At 42.0% G+C, this 19835-nt stretch overlaps 1 protein-coding gene across 2 annotated transcripts; it reads left to right on the plus strand.

Moving 5' to 3' along the window:
• The first annotated feature begins 79 nt into the window (after positions 1-79).
• sec24a (SEC24 homolog A, COPII coat complex component) lies at positions 80-17092 on the plus strand. 2 transcript variants are annotated; one of them, XM_019264558.2, is made up of 24 exons: positions 80-824; positions 3164-3775; positions 5645-5809; positions 6197-6274; positions 7554-7616; positions 8587-8753; positions 9058-9245; positions 9343-9445; positions 10195-10321; positions 10562-10671; positions 10848-10960; positions 11519-11637; positions 11937-11992; positions 12203-12409; positions 12552-12675; positions 12861-13019; positions 13283-13456; positions 13558-13668; positions 15065-15240; positions 15322-15459; positions 15681-15785; positions 15950-16042; positions 16207-16310; positions 16664-17092. In XM_019264558.2, exons 1-24 carry the CDS (start codon positions 764-766, stop codon positions 16776-16778), a joined length of 3468 nt encoding a protein of 1155 aa, XP_019120103.1. In that variant the 5' UTR covers positions 80-763; the 3' UTR covers positions 16779-17092. The 2 variants fall into 2 exon arrangements, with proteins under 2 accessions (XP_019120103.1, XP_010735949.2); XM_010737647.3 differs by lacking the exon at positions 6197-6274.
• Positions 17093-19835: the final 2743 nt, after the last annotated feature.

Raw genomic sequence — 19835 nt, forward strand, 5'->3', positions numbered from 1 at the left:
ATCGTCGAGTGTTATCTCTTAATTTCGACAATACCCACGCATATATTTCACTGGAATCATCCATACGCGTTTTTTATTTTATTTCAGCTAGCTATCTGTGAATGCTTGATAAAACGAAAGAAACGACCGACCACAAAACCACAGCTCACATCTCGTTAGATTGTAGCATTTGCTATGTGTGTGTGAAAAACCATTATCGCTTAAATGGCGCTTTTGATGTGACTGGCAGTTGTTATGGTGATTGTTTAAAATGCACACGGACAGATTAGCGGCTGTTTTGCTTTATTTTTAATGAGCAAATGTTTAATAAAGACGGCGCCCGTGACTGAAATCGGAGATTGTGCTCGCTCCTCTTGTTTCCAGTCGAGTGAGAACACAGGAGCACCGGAGGAAATGCCACGTGTACACACTGCGCATGCCCGACGATTTTTACGTTGATCCTGCTGGGTGATCCCAACTTCCGGTGAAAGGGGAGAAGTCTCACACGATTACTCTGACTAGGCCTGTCGTTACTCACCCGTAGGTAGTTGAACGGGCTTTCGGTAATAGCCATGGCCCTGTGATCGCCAACAAGTCAGCTGATTTACTTTTTTTTTTTTAAAGACATTAAGAGACGTCGCCAGCTTTGACTTCACACCGCAGCGTCAGAGCCACAGGTTCAAACCCCGCGACTTCCCCAGTTGCTAGTTAGCGAGCTAAAGACGCAGCTAGCTATTCGCCAAGCAAGCAAGCCTCTAAATAAGATCCTGGTGTCTATTTCAAGATGTCAACTGCGGGGTTTAACTCCCAGAACGGGACGGGGACGGGACAGACATATGCGAACGGTGAGTAACATTCAAATATGAGTGAAGTTGGTTCAAGGCAAAGTCGCTGTGGCGTTAAGTAAACTCGTGTGTCGTGAGTTAAAAAAAAAAAAAAAGAAGCTAACACTAGCAGCACTTCTTCAGTCTTGAGTCTGTGGCTAACTGTTAGCTGGCCGCTCTGCTTAGTAACGCTGTGACTTGAGGTAGCCAAGGCAGAGTGAGCTGTCACAGTTAACGCCGGTATAGCTGTGGTTAGACTCGACCTGTGTTAAGTTAGCCCGCTGACTTTAAGGTGGTAATAATGTTCGTAGGGTAACTATACCTGTGTTGCTAACTCGTTTTAGCCAGTGTTTGCTACATACACAGGTAGCAAACCAACAGGTTGGTCAACACAACCTTTATTTATCGTCATAACTTTTTCATCTAGGTGTTGGGACGTCCCAAACATAACGGCGATGCTGACTGCTGTCAAGCTCTTGGGCTAGTCAGAACTTTTCCTTTCATGTTAAACCCATCTAACGAGATCTGACTTGTCTTTTCACACCTGTTTTTTTTTTTTCTTCCTCCGTATAGTTTCAGAACTATTGTAAACTGCAAACTGCAGAGCAGAGTCAGTGTCTGCCTCGCTGTTGTGCAATGCTGTTTTCCTTCTTTCCTTCTTTCTTTAAACAGCTCAGGCACGTTTGTGTCCTACGTCTCACTGTACATGTGGCATATTGGTGATGATCCAAATATATCACAGAGGAGCTTTCTCCGGACTCAAACGGTTACCTACTGCACTTTGAAATCGCTCACACACATTTCCAGGATTCCCCATGAATGTCGAAGAAAACACTTGTATGCAGCCCTTTGGTAGCTTTTCTTATCGATTCATGTGAAGGGGCGTTGAGTTTATAACGCCGCTGTGCTTCTACAAAGCTGCATTTAAACTTCTAATCATTCTTTTCACTCCCGGTATCTCCCTTGAATCAGATCACCAGAGCATTAGAATCCAGCTCTGTTCTTTGAGCTCTGATCAATCTGAAAACAATGCGTTTGCTGACAATAGAAACAAACCACGAAGGCATGTCACTGAAGCTGGATGGGTTTTCAGAACAATGCTTGTAAATCACTACCTGTCATGAGATATCTGTAATGTGAATGAACAAGTCAAATGGAAGTAAGCATCGCTGTAATCAGCCATTTAAAAAGGGATTAGCATGAACATATTTAAACATTATAATAGTTGTAACATAGTACGGTCATAAGCTTCGTGTCACAAACTCACACTTGAGGATTAATCAAACACTCTCCATTCAAATCCCTCGAAAGAAGTATGATTATAAATTGCCGTAGTAATACACCTTTAAAGGTCCTTTTGTATTTTTCTGGTGTTATGCTTATTTACTACTCAACCGTGCATCTTCGGTCACTTTTTTCCCCTCATTTTTAAACCAGCTTCTCGCACGTTTTCCCCTCTCATTGGACTGATTTGTGATTTGCTGAGAGGTCTGACTCCCCGCCGGGCTCTTCATGATCGGACAAGTGCTCCAGCTGAGCTGCAGTTCTTAAAATTTTCCTCTTAGGATGGTTGGATTATGCTCCTTCGCCTATCTTTGCTCATTGAGAAGAGTTGTGGTCTAATCCCATCTCACTCTGCTGGCTTAGCTCTACTTCCAGTTATCCAGTGCAGGACTAGGAGGATGGGAGTGAATCTGTTTGCATTATGTAACTATTTAGGGTGCAAACGGTGAGACACTGATGCTGCAAGTGAAGTGCTGTTAATTATTATTTATTTATTTTTCAGCTGTTAGAAAGATCATGTGTCATTTACTATTCCAAGAAGTAATTCTGCTTTGATATGTGGTCAGGAAATTGAGAAACAAATGGCACGTTTCAGTCTAGGATCTGAATAATACTCAGCAAAGTATTCTTAAATGCACAAATGTGTCATTACTACTACATTGAGGGGAGTAAGGTCAGACTTGGCTCAGAGCCGCCACTGAGGGCAGATAATGGTGACTTAAATCCAGGTAACGAGATTAAACTCTGGGCTGTTGATTCGTTGGTCATTTAGGTGTTCAGTGTTTTTCAGTTGGTGTGGTGTCATCGCCAGGACTGTGCCATCCGTTTTTCTATCACCTTTTGAAGTGAATACATTTAAACTCAACTTAATATCTATAATTAAATCTATTGCATTTGTTTATCTGTCTAGGAAGCTAATAACTGGAATGTGAGGCTACCTTACAGCTACTTATTTAATGGCTTTGGGCTACCATGACAAGAACTGGATCTGTGTAGTCTTGGTTCCAAGAAATATGTATTTACTAAATAAACCTGTTGTGTAACTTCTCGAACATGCCTTCATTTCTCTTCTCCAGGCCCGTCACAGAATCCAGTAGGCCTGCAGCAGCTGCCAGGTGTCAGCTATGGCATGACTCACCAACCAACCTACAATCCAATGCAGGCCAAAGCTCCTGCACCCCCTGGACCTGGACTTTACCCCTCTGGTCCATACCAGCCTGCTCCCCCAGTCAGCTCCTACCAGCCTGTACCGCCGCTCGCTTCCTACCCATCTCCTCCAGGCCAGCCGCTTTTGACAAGACCTCCAATGGGAGGTCCTCCACCTCATACCCCTCCTCAGTCTGCCAGCCCTAGCCCTGGTCCTAGACTGCCCCCTGCACATGGCACACCTCCCCCTCCTGCTGTATCTTCTAGTAGCTACTACCCAAACCCACAGCAGCCACAGCCGATGGCTCCAGCTTGGCAGTACAGCGCAGCCCCCCCACCTATGGGGCCACCCACTTCCATGAGTGCACCGCCCCGTGGCCCTGTGGCTAATCACGTGAACCCAGCTGCGAGCTCAACAGTGCCGCCACCGCCTTCGTCGACAGCTTACAGCCCCGCACCACCAGCCCTATTGTCGCACAGTGCCACACAGCCCCCAGGCCCAAGAATGCCCCCCATCTCTGCACATGGATACACCCAGCCAGGTAGGAACACAAAAGCTCCACTGAAGTTCAAACCGTACCATCTGCTATTGAAAATCTAATGATACAGACACTCCTGGTTCAAATCAATAAAAAGATAATTCAGCTTCTATAAAAACCAGTCCAGTGAACTTCAGCCAGTTAAGTCCCTCTAATATAAAAACTTTATCTTTTTAAAACACAGTTTCTTAAAAAAATATCCACCTCTGTGCTTTTATTTTTTTATTATTACTGTGCCTTTTCCCTGTCATCATCTTCTTTCACTGACATGTGCTGCAGATATGCATATCTAGATAGCTGACGTTGGAGCTGGACATTGCCCTCTGCTCCTACATCGATTGTGTTGGCCTCTGTCTCATTTACTCTGAATTAGTACAAAGTCTGAATGAGAATTTTATTGTTTCGAGTGTTCTTCTCATGTAGCAGTTTGATGTGGCTCATAGGACAGTTTAAAATTTCAGTTTGTGCTGTTGGTTGCTTACTGCTGGTGATATTAGTAGAATTTCCACAAGTATATCTTTAGGGCATTTCTAACATTTTGAGAGATTCAGGTCATTTCATCTCTCACTGAGAGTTTAAGGATTGTCTCCACAGAGAAGTATTTAGCTCACATTGTCAAAACAAAAGGCCACTCATGGAGAATCTCAGTAACTTTTTATGCCAACTAGTCACTAACATTTTCTCTGGAGGAAGTGATATGAGCACGATAGAAGCTGGTTGTGTAATCTGCAGCCACAGTGCAGATTTGTCACAGCGTTTCGTAAAATAACCTTGATTTTTTTTTTTTTCTTTCAGTGCAGTACTTCTGCATAGAATGAGAGTACACACGTTCACCTCAGTCTGTCTGTTATAAGTATATCTCTCATGTTCAAAATAGACTGGCCGTTCACATACACACACGCCAACGAGAAGAGTCTGCTTGACTTCAGTGACCTTTGCCCCAGCCGCACCATCAGGGCAGATCTTCCCAGTACAATGGTGACAGTGAAAGTAGCAGCTAACCGGAGACATGATAGAGATTTTGTTGACTTCTTTTTCTTGTTTTAAAATGTCGTACGCGTCACAGGCAAGTCTTAAATGTCACACATTTCACCACCAGCCACAATAAGCTGTTGACAGACGCTGAATGTTTTATAGTGCAGTCAAATATGGTTTAGTCTCAAAGTATTTAGTCAGCATATGACAGGGCCAATATAAAATGCAAAGAAGTACAGAGCAAAAATGTGTAGCTAATCTTTACACTCGTTACTGCCCTGAAATTATAGATTATTCCTTATAGGCAGATAATGATGTGTAACTCTGTCACTGCTAAAGCAACCTAGTAATAAACCATGCCCTTGGCGCATGGTGTATCCTTTTTATAAAACATAGTGTTGTGTATATATGTCACACTCAAAAGTGAACCTACTTCCTGCATTTATTGATCCATAAATGAATGGAGGAGTGTGAGACATCTGGTTTGTCCGTAGAGACAGAAATGAGCTGGCGCTGGGTCAGAATTGCAGCCAGCTGTTGTCACCTCCAGTCCGAGCTTATAATGTTACACATCAGGCCTCACATCTCTAATACATGATATGTGTCAAAACCGCAGAATGCCAATGCTTTACATGACACAGTTATGTGCAGATAGAGAGATCACTGTGTCTACTAAGTACCTCACGGACAGTTTCAATGTTGATTATTCAATAACAACTTTGGCATGAAAGTATAAATAAATATGATCCAAAATGCATCACAGTTTCAGCTACTGAAATATGAAGATTTGCTGCTTTTCTTTATTTATTCACCATTTTGTGACATTTTCTGTAATAAACGAGAAAATAATGAGCAGCTGAAGCCAAAAGAAGAATCACTGTCTGTGTTTATCGCCAGGCACTGCACCTCCACCAATGAATCCCATGGCCCCCCACACATACCAACCAAGCAGAGCTCCCTATGGCCCCCCACCTACAGGCCCACCACCAACCATGAGACCCACACCGCCTCCCACTGGACCCCCAGTGGCCAATGCCACACCTCCACCTCCCAAGGCAGATGGTAAGTTTTTGTTTGTTTCCTTTTTTATTCTTGGCAAATTTGAATGAACGTGAAAAAAAGAGAAAATCCATGAGATAAAAAGTGACGAGTCATCATAGTGGAGTTAGTATTTCAGAGCGATTGCAGATGTTTTAAATATCGTTATCGAACTGGTGGAAACACTGGATGTCACAAATTAGGCAAGATAAGTGTCTTTATTAAAGGGACGTTTGAAGTACAAACATTTTGTGGTCCTTGTGGTGATTGTAAAATCAAAACGCTGTCAGTGATGATCATGATATTGTGTCACGTTGGGTCTCTGTTTCCTTTTTGATAAGCCAGCTGTTTTTGTTCTGACCCCCCTTCCGCTGTGTCCCTCCCTCCCCCCCTCCTTCTTCAACATGCCAGCTCAGTGTGGGGCGGCTGTTAACAGCACTCTGTCCCCCACTGAGCCCGACTGCCAGGAGGGGGATATTGAATGTCCAGGTGTGGCCAAATCTGTCAGTAGATGTTAGATGTTGTGTCAGTGTTGTGGTGCCCGTCCTGTCCTCTACGTGCTGTTGTTCATTGTATCTCGGACACACTCATTCTTTTTTCATCCCTTTTAAATTGATACGAAGCTCCACAGAATCCTTTTGAGGCCGAGCTCAAATCTATAACAATGAAGAAAAAGTAGTTAAAAGTTTCAGGTGCTTTGCTCTCTATAAGTTGTAGCTGAGTCTTAGTGCTGCTTTGGCCCAGTATTGTTAGTATCACAGATTTCCTGCTGTTAGTTTGTCTCTCTCTTTCATCCATTTCCATCATATCACCACATGTATGAGCTCATATATTTCATCGACAGTGTCACCATTAGTGTAGAGTTGCACGATACCCACGGTATACCCGGTACCCCGCGGTGCCAAATCATAACCGTCGCTACTATACTAGAAATTTTATACGACGGTACTACCGTGGATTACTATACTACCGGTGCCAGTCTCCGCTACATAGCGGCCGCCTCTGCTCTCTTCCCGGCTTCTCACTGCATGCTACTCCTTTGTAAACAAACCAACATGGAACCGCAACCGAACGTCACAGCTGCTGAATGATTGGCTGTTTGCCTGTTACTGGTGACGTCCAGGGATATGATAGGCTGTTTCTACACGCTGTGTCCGCCCGTCTGTTAGCTGATTGGCTGTTCGTGTGTTTCTGCCGGCAAGAACAAACTCCGCGAAGACAGCTCCGCTCCGATAGAAACTCGCTTCAAAACAAACAAACAAGCTAAAGTTCTGTCTCGCCCAGACACGAGACAACACACTCACCATGGCAGAAGCACCGGGCCTGAGCGGCGAGTCTGCCGTGGCGTCGTCATCAGTGGCAACACTAATTTTGCTCAAAAAAACAAACTTGTTGTTTCAAACTTGTTTCAGTCTAATTTTTACTTCACCAGTATTATGTTTATCATGCACCAAACAACATTAGTAATTAATAAGTATTTATAACTTGTACAAATACATTGCAGTTCACCAAAACAATAATAATAATAAAAAGGCTGCAGTATCGCGCAGTATTTGTCTGGTATAGTATCGTGGTTACTCATTTTGGTATTGTGACAACTCTACATTAGTGTTGTTTTTGCTTCAGTTCTCCTTCCATCTTGTACGTTTTTAATGTAGGTGAGATCATTCCATATCCATCACCTGTGGTTAGCACACTGAGATAGAAGTGGGGGGAAGGGAGTCATCAAAATGATTCAATTATCACATCTGTGTTTGTTTTGAAACAGGAACTATGGCTGGCAATGGCCCACCAGCACCAAACAGCTATAATCACATTGACAACAAAATGGGTAAGATTCTTTTCACACCAACTACATGTACAGTCCAGGTTTATCAACAGCTTCATTCTGCGGGAAAAGGGACAAATGATCCTCTTTCAATTCACGTCACTGTTTTTTTGGAGGTGGCAAAACATTTATGAACAAGCTTATTTTCTAACCTTTAGTATTAAAGGTCCAGTGTCTACGATTTAGGAGATAGAATACAGTATATTTATGAAAAATCACCTAAAAATAAGAACTGTTATTTCTACCTTTGAGTGACAGCATAGGCCACCAAGTCTGCCATGTTTTGTACCTCTGAGTTTCTCCTTCATGCTAGGAAGCAGAGGATGAAGCTAACATGACTGCGAGATGCTACAAAGTCCAACACACTGGTCTTTAACTTACTTCTTTAGTACACTTTTAAACAAATTATAACCTGTTGATTTTTCTGCACTAAGTACTAAATAGACAACATAACAGGAGTGAAACGCCCACAAAGCCCTTCAGTGACTATCCTTCTGGTATGCCGCACTCAGTTTGATGTCCAGGAATTATTAACAATGTATTAATGAGCCACACCATGACAAAGAGTGACCCGTTCCTTCATTTACATAAAACACTGCCACTGTTGTTTAATTTTCCCACACAAACCGTCATGCTGCTGTCACACTCATCTGCCACCAAATGTGTATTAATCTGCTCACTAAATGCATGATTTACTCCTGTCTGTGTGTTATTAGCAAAAAGCCACTTTGTCTAGCTGTTTCAGGAGTCTAGAGAGTCTTTTTTTTTTTTTTTTTAAGCGGAAAACTATACATTTGTGGCTTCTTTTTTAAAGAATTGTGTCTTCAATAGAGGCTAGGAGCACAGTGCCAGAAACAGAAGGGTCAGAAAGTGTGGAGAAGTAGACTAGTGCGTTGTTTGGTTTGGTCTTTTCATTGGTGGTGGGTTCACTTTTTCTTTCAGACGTTTAATTCAAATTGAAATTTTCTTCCAGCTGGCCTGCCCCAACCTGGACCACCGGGTCGGCACTTGTGCCACTACCCCTCCCTTCCCCCTGGGTACCAGAACACCTCGACCCCCCAAAATGCCACGTCGTCCTTGCACCCTACTATACAGGCCGCCACGCATCCTTACACTCAAGGACCTCAGCAATACCAGCAGGTGAGAAAACGTGACTTTTATGGTACTAAAAACTAACGTTTATGCCAGCAAATGACTTTTTCAGGGCAAGGTTGACACAGTGGTCATCGATGGAAGTCAGTTGCAAATATTAAATGTATTCTGGTTATGCTACGAAAAGATAAAGATTCTGGAGGGAATATGAAATCCTTGAGGCAGTGAATATCAGCAGATGTCTACACCAGTCGATCAAAGCATGGGTGGCGGTCCATGCTAAATGATTTGGCAGTCATCGCTTTTCAGTAAGTAGATTAACTGAATAGCTGCTTGTTTTCCCTCACCTCAGCCACCTGGTGGCCCAGGGCCAGCCCAGTTGAGTCCATCCTTGGCAGCCATGAGCCTCCAGTCCAGCACCCCAGAGTCCCTGAGAGTGGTCAACCTGCTGCAGGAGAGGAACCTGCTGCCACCGAGCCCGATCCCTCCCCCAACACCATGCCTCCCGCAGGATCTGCAGAAAATCAACTGCAACCCAGAGTAAGCAGTTGTTGATTAGCATTAAGAGCACGTGTCTGTAACTCTCTGTACATGTAGTTTACACCCTATAAACTTCTATGTTTGTGTCTCTCTCCAGGGTTTTTCGTAGTACCCTAACCAGCATCCCTCAGACCCAGTCTCTGCTCAATAAAGCCAAGATGCCTCTGGGCCTGCTGCTCCACCCCTTCAAAGATCTCTCGGTAACACCTCAGTTCAATATTTGATGTGCACACACCACAGGCTGTACAATTAGTATAATTTACACCGTCAGTTTTATTTATTTTGGTTGTCCATTTTAATTATTAGCAGTATTTGTATGTATGTATTTGATCCTTTGTGTTTTTAGAAAGGGCTATAAAAATAAAATCGTTATTATGTTATTAATTACTATATTTACATCAGCTTAAATAACTTTTTATTGTCAACTCTGTGTAATAACCTTAATTTTCAACCTGAAACCTGGTTTATTAAGGGTTTCAACAGGAACACTGTAAACACAACTACGTTTTATGTGCTTTACAATGCTCATAACTGGTTTTAGCATATGAATGAGTGTTCAGACAAGGAGACAAGGAAAGTGCGTGTGAAAGGATAAAAGGAAACATAGCAGGTTGCTTTGCAAAAGTATAAAAAATGATCTGCAGCCTGATTCTCAGTTATGTTTGTGAGATGTAATTAAAAACGCTAAACATTGAGAATCTGTCTGAACACCTTCTTTCAGAATAGTATTTGACTAAATTAGTCTCCAGGCAAACTCTGCCAGAATGAATCTGCGTTTGTTCCCGTGGTTATTGAGGACACAGACGACAGAGATGTTGCACAACTTGGACAGCAACAAGAAAGTCTTTTATTGAAAAGCCAGTTACGACAAGCAGCAAACTGAAGATGAGTTTGTCCGGAGGCTCTCCTCACACAAGGGTTGCCGTTGTTCTGTGGTTTTTCCTCGCAGCAACTTCCCGTGGTGACATCCAGCACCATCGTCAGGTGTCGCTCCTGCAGAACCTACATCAACCCCTTTGTTTCTTTCCTGGACCAGAGGAGATGGAAGTGCAACCTGTGCTATCGGGTCAATGATGGTAAGATCATCTGTAAGAGCTGCTGTCAGGGAGAACATCAGAGGCAATCAACAAAACAAATACAGCTTAGCAACAAAATAACAAATCTATTTATTAATTATGTATTAACCCTGGTACATATTTTAACCTTTATGACTGTGGACATTAGTAATGATCGTCCTCCTTACTTTTCCTTCACACAAAGAATTACACACAAAGTACAGTGAACTGTTTAATACAAGATGTTTTGTGTGTGTGTAGTTCCAGAGGAGTTTATGTACAACCCAGTCAGCAGATCGTATGGAGAGCCACACAAAAGACCCGAGGTCCAGAACGCCACCATCGAATTCATCGCTCCTTCGGAATACATGGTAGGCTTCAACAGCTGCATTGACATTGATCCTGTTTAGGTAAGAGTGTGTTGGCCCAGGATCAGCCCGGGACGGTATTAGTGCCAAAGCAAACCTAATTAGACAATTATGTGATTAAGTGCACGCATGTAATTGTAATGTGAACTTGAACTATGTGTTGGCTTTGATTTACCCAGCTGAGGCCACCACAGCCTGCAGTTTACCTCTTCGTTCTCGACGTATCCCACAATGCTGTGGAGACAGGCTACCTGAAGGTTTTCTGCCAGTCACTGCTGGACAACATCAATGCGTATGTACAACATCATATTTCCACTATTTAGAGATTTTAAGAAGGCACAAGGGTAGTGATTTTCAAACTGCGAGCCGATACAGAAATTCAGTTTAAATGTTTTGACATTTCATGTGTGGATCGGCTGACGTACTTATAAGTCCTTCAGTGGGCCACTATTTAAATAGTTCAGCCATAAAGTGGCAAAATATAGACAGATAGTTGTTAAATTATTGTAATAGTTTCAAGTAATATAATTTAACAAAAGTAGCAAAACGTCATCTTGCAAGGTTGAAACGGTGCTTTGTAAATACAGATGAATGTCTGTAATTCATGATGCTTGAGTGCTAGCTCAGGTTTCCCTAAACATCCTTTCAATTATGAAAACCTGAAAATAGATTAAAATGACTGGAATCCTGGTAATAAACTCTGTTGTCCTAGCCTCAGATCGCCTATGTAAACCAAGGTGTATTTTGCTTTAAACTCAACTGTAGGATACACTTTCAGCCATTTGTGAGGAAGTGCTGTGCTGTATTGTCAGGAATAGCTCTGGAAAACGTGTGTGTGTGTGTCTCATAGGCTTCCTGGAGACTCGCGAACAAAGGTAGGCTTCATCACCTTTGACAGCACCATCCACTTCTACAACCTCCAGGAGGGGCTTTCCCAGCCTCAGATGCTCATCGTGTCTGACATCGAAGGTGAGACACAGCCGTTTGTGAAGGCCACTCGTCATTACTACAGCAACTCGACACAGGCTGCACGCAGATTTACTGCAAAAATCTAGAACTGATGACATAAAGAAAGATATCAAGAGATCACACACTATCTGCGACTGTCGGTGCTCTGCTTTTGGTCAAATCATCGAGTTGGCTGCACCACAACAGTGCTTCTGTTTCATGTATTTTTAAATGAATTATTTTATGTTAGCTGCACTATTATCTCATCACAATAATATCAGTATGTATGTATTACATTTGAATATCTTTGTGCTCCACAGATATCTTTTTACCAACACCAGACAGCCTTCTAGTAAACCTCAATGAATGCAAAGAGGTAAGAACATTTACCTGTTACAATTCTACTTATTCTTACTACTGGATATTTAAACTTTGAGGCCACACTCGAGACTGACGGAAAACTTTAGTCACCCTGACTCTGACCGCTTTACAGATGGAAGAAAAATGAAATGAAATGAATGTTTTCCCTCAGGGATCAATAATAGGTCACACAAAAAAAGACTCACTCCCTATATTTGCCTTTCAGCTTGTGCAGGATCTACTGAAGAGCCTGCCAAATTTATTTGAAAAGACCATGGAGACTCAGTCTGCCCTGGGTTCAGCTCTGCAAGCGGCCTTCAAGCTGCTGTCGCCCACCGGAGGGCGCATGTCTGTTTTCCAGACCCAGTTGCCTAACCTCGGTGTGGGGGCGCTCCAGTCCAGAGAAGACCCCAACCAACGGGCATCTGCCAAGGTGAGACCTCTTATATCCCGGACAAGCCTCACCATCCATGTCCAGCCATCGGCTGTTCAACAATAATGAAATCTTTTTTGTGTAGTCACCTCGGGTTCTGTGTTTGGCCCTCGTAGTCTGACCTGTTGTGTTTTTCCTTCAGGACATCCAGCACTTATCCCCAGCGACAGATTTCTACAAGAAGCTAGCTCTGGACTGCTCCGGGCAGCAGGTGGCGGTTGACCTGTTCCTGCTCAGCTCTCAGTACTGCGACCTGGCATCGCTCGGTAAGGAGAGGGGAGGATAAATGCTCATTAGCCGCTGCAATCAATAAAAACACAACACATTTATGAATCATTAATAATGGCATAATGCCAGATGCCAGCGCAGGCTATCATGTCGAAAACAAAACTATCAGCTTCTCATCCACCCTTATTGCTCTCCTCTTGTGTGCCTTTTCTCTCTCTCTCAGGTTGCATATCCAGATACTCGGCAGGAAGCATTTACTACTACCCCTCCTACCACCACCAGCACAACCCGGCACAGGTTGAGTGCTTCCAGAAGGATCTGAAGAGATACTTAACCAGGAAGATCGGCTTTGAAGCTGTCATGAGGATACGCTGCACCAAAGGTCTGTTTTGAATATTTATTTTTCAGAATTTTAAAGGTTTTTAACTTTTTAACATTCCCTGTTCTGATTTTTTTTGTCCCTTTTCATCCTATTATATGATAAGTATAATAAGGATTTTGTGCTGGTTGCTTAAACTTAATCTGCAAAGTGTTGAAGTTTGTTAGGGCCCCAGTTAGACCCCAGATGTTGTTGTTGTGTTTATTATACATGCTACTTGATATCAGTCCAGTTTGATTGATGTTGTCCCTTTTGTCTCTCTGCAGGTCTGTCCATCCACACGTTCCACGGAAACTTCTTTGTGCGCTCCACAGATCTGTTGTCCCTTCCCAACGTGAACCCAGACGCTGGCTTTGCTGTTCAGATGTCCATCGAGGAAAACCTGGACGACATGCAGGTCGTCTCTTTTCAGGCAGCGCTGCTCTATACGTCCAGCAAAGGTACACACACACACACACACAGACACAGCCAAACTTTGTTTTGGATTTTTCAAAGCCATTGTGAAAATTAGATTATTTAAATACTGTGTTTTCTCTCACAGGAGAGCGGAGGATCCGTGTCCACACCTTGTGTCTCCCTGTGGTCAACTCTCTGTCAGACATCTTTGCTGGGGCTGATGTTCAAGCCATCTCTGGACTGCTGGCTTGCATGGGTATGTACCCCACTATCTAACACCTTTTTTGAAGATACATGTTTTAGCACATAAAAATTCAGCTTGAAATAATAACATGTCGGATGTTATTGCCACAAAAAGTTCAGTACCCAGTTTCTCTCACTCAAAAGTCACGGAAAAGTCCACTCAGTGTGTGTGTGCAGTGGAGGTTTTACACATCACACTTGTATAAATTGTATATTGACCCACAATTTGTTATGTCACAAAATGAAATCCTACATTAACGTCTCAAACTCAGATTTAAGGTGAGCACGGCAGATGAACATAAAGCATCACGTTCTGACTGTCACTGTGCAGAATGACTGAGTGTGTGTAATGATGAGCAAAACACTCTTTCAAAGGAGGGAGCATGCAGCATGGTTATTTCAGAATGGTGTAGACACTGTGGTCGAATATATATTAAACTTAAATTTCATCAGAAATGAGAAACATCTCCTAATGCTCTGCATAATAATTGAATGACATCTGCTTTCATTTTAAATTGGGCAAACCTGCAAAACACTTACCCTCGAATTGTTTTACAGTTAAACTTGATAGGAAAAAAGTTTGCCTGTGTCTAAACTCACTCTTTGCAGTGCTAGCTCTCTTACCTGATTTAAGCAAAAAAATGTAAAGATGATGTCAAACCACGCAGTATTCTACAAATGAGTATGGATTTTTATGAAGCGTCGCTCTGAAATCAGTCCCCATTGATTCAGTTAATAGTCTTTTGATTGGCTTGATACTAAATCATTGCTTGAGTTTTCATCCACTTCACTGTTATTAGCACTGACAGATGGAGATGAGTGGCGACAGCTGTGGTTACCGAGCAACCGTCGCATACTGAGCAGTCAGATCTGTCCTGGCTCATCTCACATCTTACAGAACAGACGCTGATATTTTGCTTTCTTCAGAACATGGCACAGATTGGCTGCACCGCTGTCATTTGTGCCTTTCTTCTTCATCTAAACCGCTTCGTACCGAAACCTTAAAAAAACACAACATGTCTTTAAAAAAAAAAAACACACTTTATGCCATGACAAGAAAAAAAAAAGGTCTGGTCTCCCAGCTTTTAGTTTGAAGTGTTCAATTTCAGCTCTGTGAAGTGCTTTAAACACTTTATTTTTCTTTTTATATATAATTGTGCTTCAAATAAAGACGAGCATTTCTCTACACCTTATTCTTGTTTAAAAATCATTCACATTATATGAAAGTTATGGAGAGAGGAAAAGAAAAAAAAAAGTGATCTTTTGGTGTTAAAGGCGATGCATTGAAAAATTTGGGTGCACCTAAATTTTGTGCTGGTGCACCAACAAAAAAGTTAGGTGCAACCAATGCAAAGATTTAGTCTGGAGCCGTGCAAACAGCAGCTGCTGACAGCTCTCTCTCTCTCCAGCTGTGGACCGCTCGGTGACAGCCAGTCTGAGTGATGCCAGAGATGCGATGACCAACGCTGCCATTGACTCGCTGACGTCGTACCGACAGTCTGTGTTGACCATCCAGCAGCCCGGCCTGCTGTCCCCGGCCTGCCTCAGACTCTTCCCCCTCTTCATCCTTGCCCTGCTCAAACAGGTTAGTTAGTTCATTTTGGATCTTGTGTTGTAAACCACACTATCGAGTCTTTACTGATCCTGTTTTGTGTGCATCTTGCAGAAATCCTTCAGGACAGGCACCAGCACCAAGTTGGATGACCGGGTGTTTGCCATGTGTCAGCTGAAGTACCAGCCGCTGGCCTACGCCATGCTGATGATCCATCCTGCTCTGTACCGTATCGACGATCTGACTGATGAGGTGAGGAGGATGAAATTTCCCCTCAGTGCCTTCAGATTTTTGCAAGTAGTGACACTACTAAGTGTAGTTTCAGCAGAGAAACACTGTTTTTGTACGGAAGTTAAAACACTGCTTGGCTGTTAAGGACTATTTTTCTTTCAGTCCATAGCTTTATATTTTCCACTTTAATTTGAAGTGCCTCTCTGTTACTGAGTCATTTCTTCTGTTTCCTGCATCCTCAGGGAGCTTTGAACATCAGTGAGCGGACCATCCCTCAGCCCAGACTGCTGCAGCTGTCTGTGGAGAAGCTCAGCAGGGAGGCAGCTTTCCTAATGGATGCTGGAACGGTATGATTCTTTCAGTGCTCATAAACCACGAGAAAGCTGATGTCTGAACGTAGCTGAACTTTTTGTCAATCCCAAAGACGCTTCAGATCTAGCTATAATGTTAATAAGAGTAGTACGCAGTAATTGTGATTGTTTTTAACGTGTACTTTACTCTGTGCCAAAAGGTGATGTATCTGTGGATCGGTCGGAACTGCAACCCCAACTTCTTAACACAAGTCCTGGGAGTTCCCAACTACGCTTCTGTGCCTGATAACCTGGTAGGAAACCACACATCATAGCTACATTCATTTTTCATTCCTCTGCTTCGCCCCAAACCTGTAGTTGAGGGTGGCACAATGGTCACATCTGTTAACTTGCACACCGTTTCGGTCTTTGCGTCCTCCTCCCTGATGATGAAAACTTGCTCTCCCTCCCCTCACAGTATATGCTCCCAGAGCTGGACACTGCCGAGTCACAGAGAACCAGAGCTTTCATTGGATGGCTAAGGGATCAGAGGCCGTTCTTCCCCTCCCTGCATGTCATCAGGTGGGCAACAGACAGCATCCTGTATAAGAGAGTAAAGTAGCAAGGAATGTGGGGAAATTAAAAACCAGCCAGCTTTTTTTCTATCTAGACATCTTATGGTCCCCTGTTCCACCCTGGAAAACAATGTGGCTGAATAGATCAATTTACAATTAACTCAACAGAGAAATCTGAAAACTGAGCAGCAGTGAGGTTACTGATGAGGTTTTGTTAAACTAGAACAGAGGAGGAAAAATCAGTAACTGAGTTTTTAGAACAAAAGAAAACATTTGTCAACACTTTGAAGGAAACTGACTATGACTGACGTGTCTTGACCTTTTTCTTTCACCGCTCTCTTCATCATCTACCTCTCTCAGGGACGAGAGCCAGCGGAAAGCCAGCTTTATGCAGAACATGATCGAGGACCGAACAGAGTCGGCCCTGTCGTACTATGAGTTCCTGCTTCACCTCCAACAGCAAATCTCCAAATAATCTTCAGTGGGACTGTGGAGGCGAGGGAACGCTGAAGTGAGGACGCGCATTGGTGTGTGTGCGTGTGTGTGTGTGTATATGGTGTGTATATGGTGTGTGTGTGTGTGTGTGTGAGCAGTGGGACTGAAGGAATCCTCCAGCTGTGGTGCGAAAAAGCTCCTGAACTGAACTGATGTAAAGCGTCACTAAAATCAAACTATGTGACGAACAGTGCGAGGACGGAGAGTGACAAAGAATCTATTCTGATGCTTATTTGGCACTTTTTTTTACCCAGCTGAAGCAACGCGTTGGATGGAGAAGGAAAAAAAAAAAAAGGCAAGAAATCCGCGATGATGTATGTCAGTGATTGAATGAATCTGTGTTTATTCTCATAGAACAATGTTATCTAATTGAGGTATCATTCAGATACAGTCCAGGCAAGAGGATGTGTGAAGTGTTTTTTGTTCAAAAAGCACAGTCGTCTTTACTAAAAGTTCAACGTATGTGTGTATGTGTATGCTTAAGACTAGGTTCATGAGAATGTTTAGTATGTTTGCGCTCAAAGACTGTTATTGGGTGTCACCAGGAGTGTTTTCTTTGCTCACTCGACAACACTCTTATATCATGCCCGAGTGACAGAAGATGTGCTTTTTATTTCTCAGTCATTATAATTGTGTGTCGAACAAATCCATAGACTATAAGGAAGAAATGTTAAAAGGTGTTTGAGGGGCTGATCGACCTCGCAAGTCGACGCTGCCTTGAATGTGTGGACTCGGCAGCAGGGAGTCGTTTTCATCGGACTGATCTGTCCTCTGTCATCTTTTCTGTCTGTGGACATTCAGAACGCCTCTGACGACATCGCTGTTCTGTTTGTTTATTTCCTCTTTTTTTTCTGATAATCTAATAATTTATGAGACTCCCAATCTGATTAAATTCTTATAATTGCCTTGTATGGGAACTCACTTTTTATTATTAAACCTCTGTTCAAATACAGACTCTATATATGAAATATTTTAATATAATAGGATATGGTAAATTCTTTAACACAGACATAACAAAGCCATTGTGATCTTTTACTCATACTTACTGATACTTGTATATTGAAAAGACTGCATTATATAAAGGTGAAGAAATGCTGATTTTAGTATAAACATTAAGGTGAAATGACGCTAAGAGAATAAAATGTTTGGGACTTTTTAAATGTAGTTTTGTGTTTTGGTGGGTGAACAGTGTTTATTCAGTGAAAATGAAGACTACAAAACACAATATGGACCAACTATAGTCAATTTTTCTCTTGACTGGGCATGAATTGAAGGCTTTTGATTTGGTCTGATTTCATACAGTTTGTAATCTATGTATTATATAAGCGAAAAATGTATTTAGGAACAGATAAATATGTTTTGGTCTTCATGCACAAAATTGTCTTTCATAAAAAAACAACTGATGAAAATAAAATAAAAAATAGCCTGTGTTTGTACAGAGTAAATTGCAGAGGTGTGGAGTCAAGTCACGTGACTTGGACTTGAGTCAATAATCAAATAGACCTGACTTGACTTCATCTCTCTTGGGTAACTTGATCTCCTTTGCAAACCCTGAAATTCAAATGATTTTATTAAAGTGTGCAGGAGATCACCTTTGAATCGTTTGGCTGAGCTGGATAAAGAGTGCAGAAAAGCAGATAAATAACTCATTATGCACTTCAGACTCACACTGATGTACAGTAAATACATTTAAGGAAAAACTACAAAACATGCAGCTCAAAAATTATATTTGTGTCACAGGAATAACAGATCAGGGCTCAACTGGTTGTTTGGCTTTGTTTAAAAAAAACATTTTAAACGTCATTCATTATCTCTGTAAATTAGCTGTAAATTGCTATATATTGGGCAAAGGCGCACATAATAAATGAGGTGAGAAGACCTGAAAGAGTTCAGACAACAATGGCTTTGTTCCACTTCTTGTAAAGTGTGAGCCACAGCAGTAACGGTAACAGATGAAGCATGACCACAAACTGATGCAACAATACAGTTTTTGACAATAATTATTTCCCACCTCTATATACCAAAACCACACATACATGTATTATTCTTGGATGTACAAAATAGATACTTTTTATACTTCTACTTAATTATTTATACTTTATTTTATGTAAACACACACACATTTCCTGAAAAAGAAAATTGTCTTATCAAACCGAAACAATGCCAACTTCACTTGAGTGTGAAAACCTTTAAAAAAAACTGTCTGTGTTGTAACAAGTGACCAGTAGAATCTCATTTCATACATTGTCTCTCATTTTCTGCCTTTAAAACTGAATCTACAGAACAAATCAAAGCTGGCTGTTCTTATAAATCTGTCTCACACCTCTGCGGGATGGTCACAGTACATTAACATCTGATGTTTACCAACCTTATCAGTGCACTGTTTAATTTTGAAGTGCATTGCTCTTTCATGTTTACTTTAATGTCAGGTTTAATGGGTTTAAAATGTGACACACATTGGTATGCTTAAATTCAGGCTTTGACAGATCTGGATCCGCTGTCTAAATCATTTTAGTTTTATCCATAATTAGCTTTTTGATGCTGCAAGTTTAAAACCCATGATGCACTTTGACAGATGAAAGCAGGAAATAAGAAAACCAAACCTCTGTTACACAAAATAATGTTTGGTTTTTCAGACTTTTCTCTCATCTTTGCTTTGTCTTGTGAAAAAAACGTTTAGTTTCATATCTCAAGGCTTCAAAAAAAGGCCTCCAACTGAAAACAATCCAGTCAGGGAAAATCACTCTTGCCAACTGAACTTTGAACAGTTTAGTTGACAAGGGGTTGCAAGTATATGCTGCTTCATATTAGGGTCACAAGCAAAAGGTTGGGAACCACTGCTGTAAAGGACAGGGCCCAAAATAAACAGGGGTTATTAATGATCATGCTCTCGGGTTAGCAGTGGAACAAGTGGACAGTTTGATCCATGACAAGTTCCAGGTCCTTTCCAGGTTCCTGCAGAGGCCGCTTAGTGTTTTGGTTCAAAAATCTAATTTATTATGAAAATGTGTATGCGTGCACAAATGATTTCTACTCC

The sequence above is a fragment of the Larimichthys crocea genome, chromosome XXII, assembly GCF_000972845.2.
Source record: "Larimichthys crocea isolate SSNF chromosome XXII, L_crocea_2.0, whole genome shotgun sequence".
Classification (NCBI taxonomy): Eukaryota; Metazoa; Chordata; class Actinopteri; family Sciaenidae; genus Larimichthys; species Larimichthys crocea.

Bases quoted from the DNA above. Each gene is read 5' to 3' on its own strand.
- sec24a (XM_019264558.2), top strand. From the start codon at position 764: ATGTCAACTGCGGGGTTTAACTCCCAGAACGGGACGGGGACGGGACAG. The intron at 13,669-15,064 runs GTATGTACCCCA...CTCTCTCTCCAG, and splicing joins TGGACTGCTGGCTTGCATGG to CTGTGGACCGCTCGGTGACA. The intron at 15,241-15,321 runs GTTAGTTAGTTC...TGCATCTTGCAG, and splicing joins TCCTTGCCCTGCTCAAACAG to AAATCCTTCAGGACAGGCAC.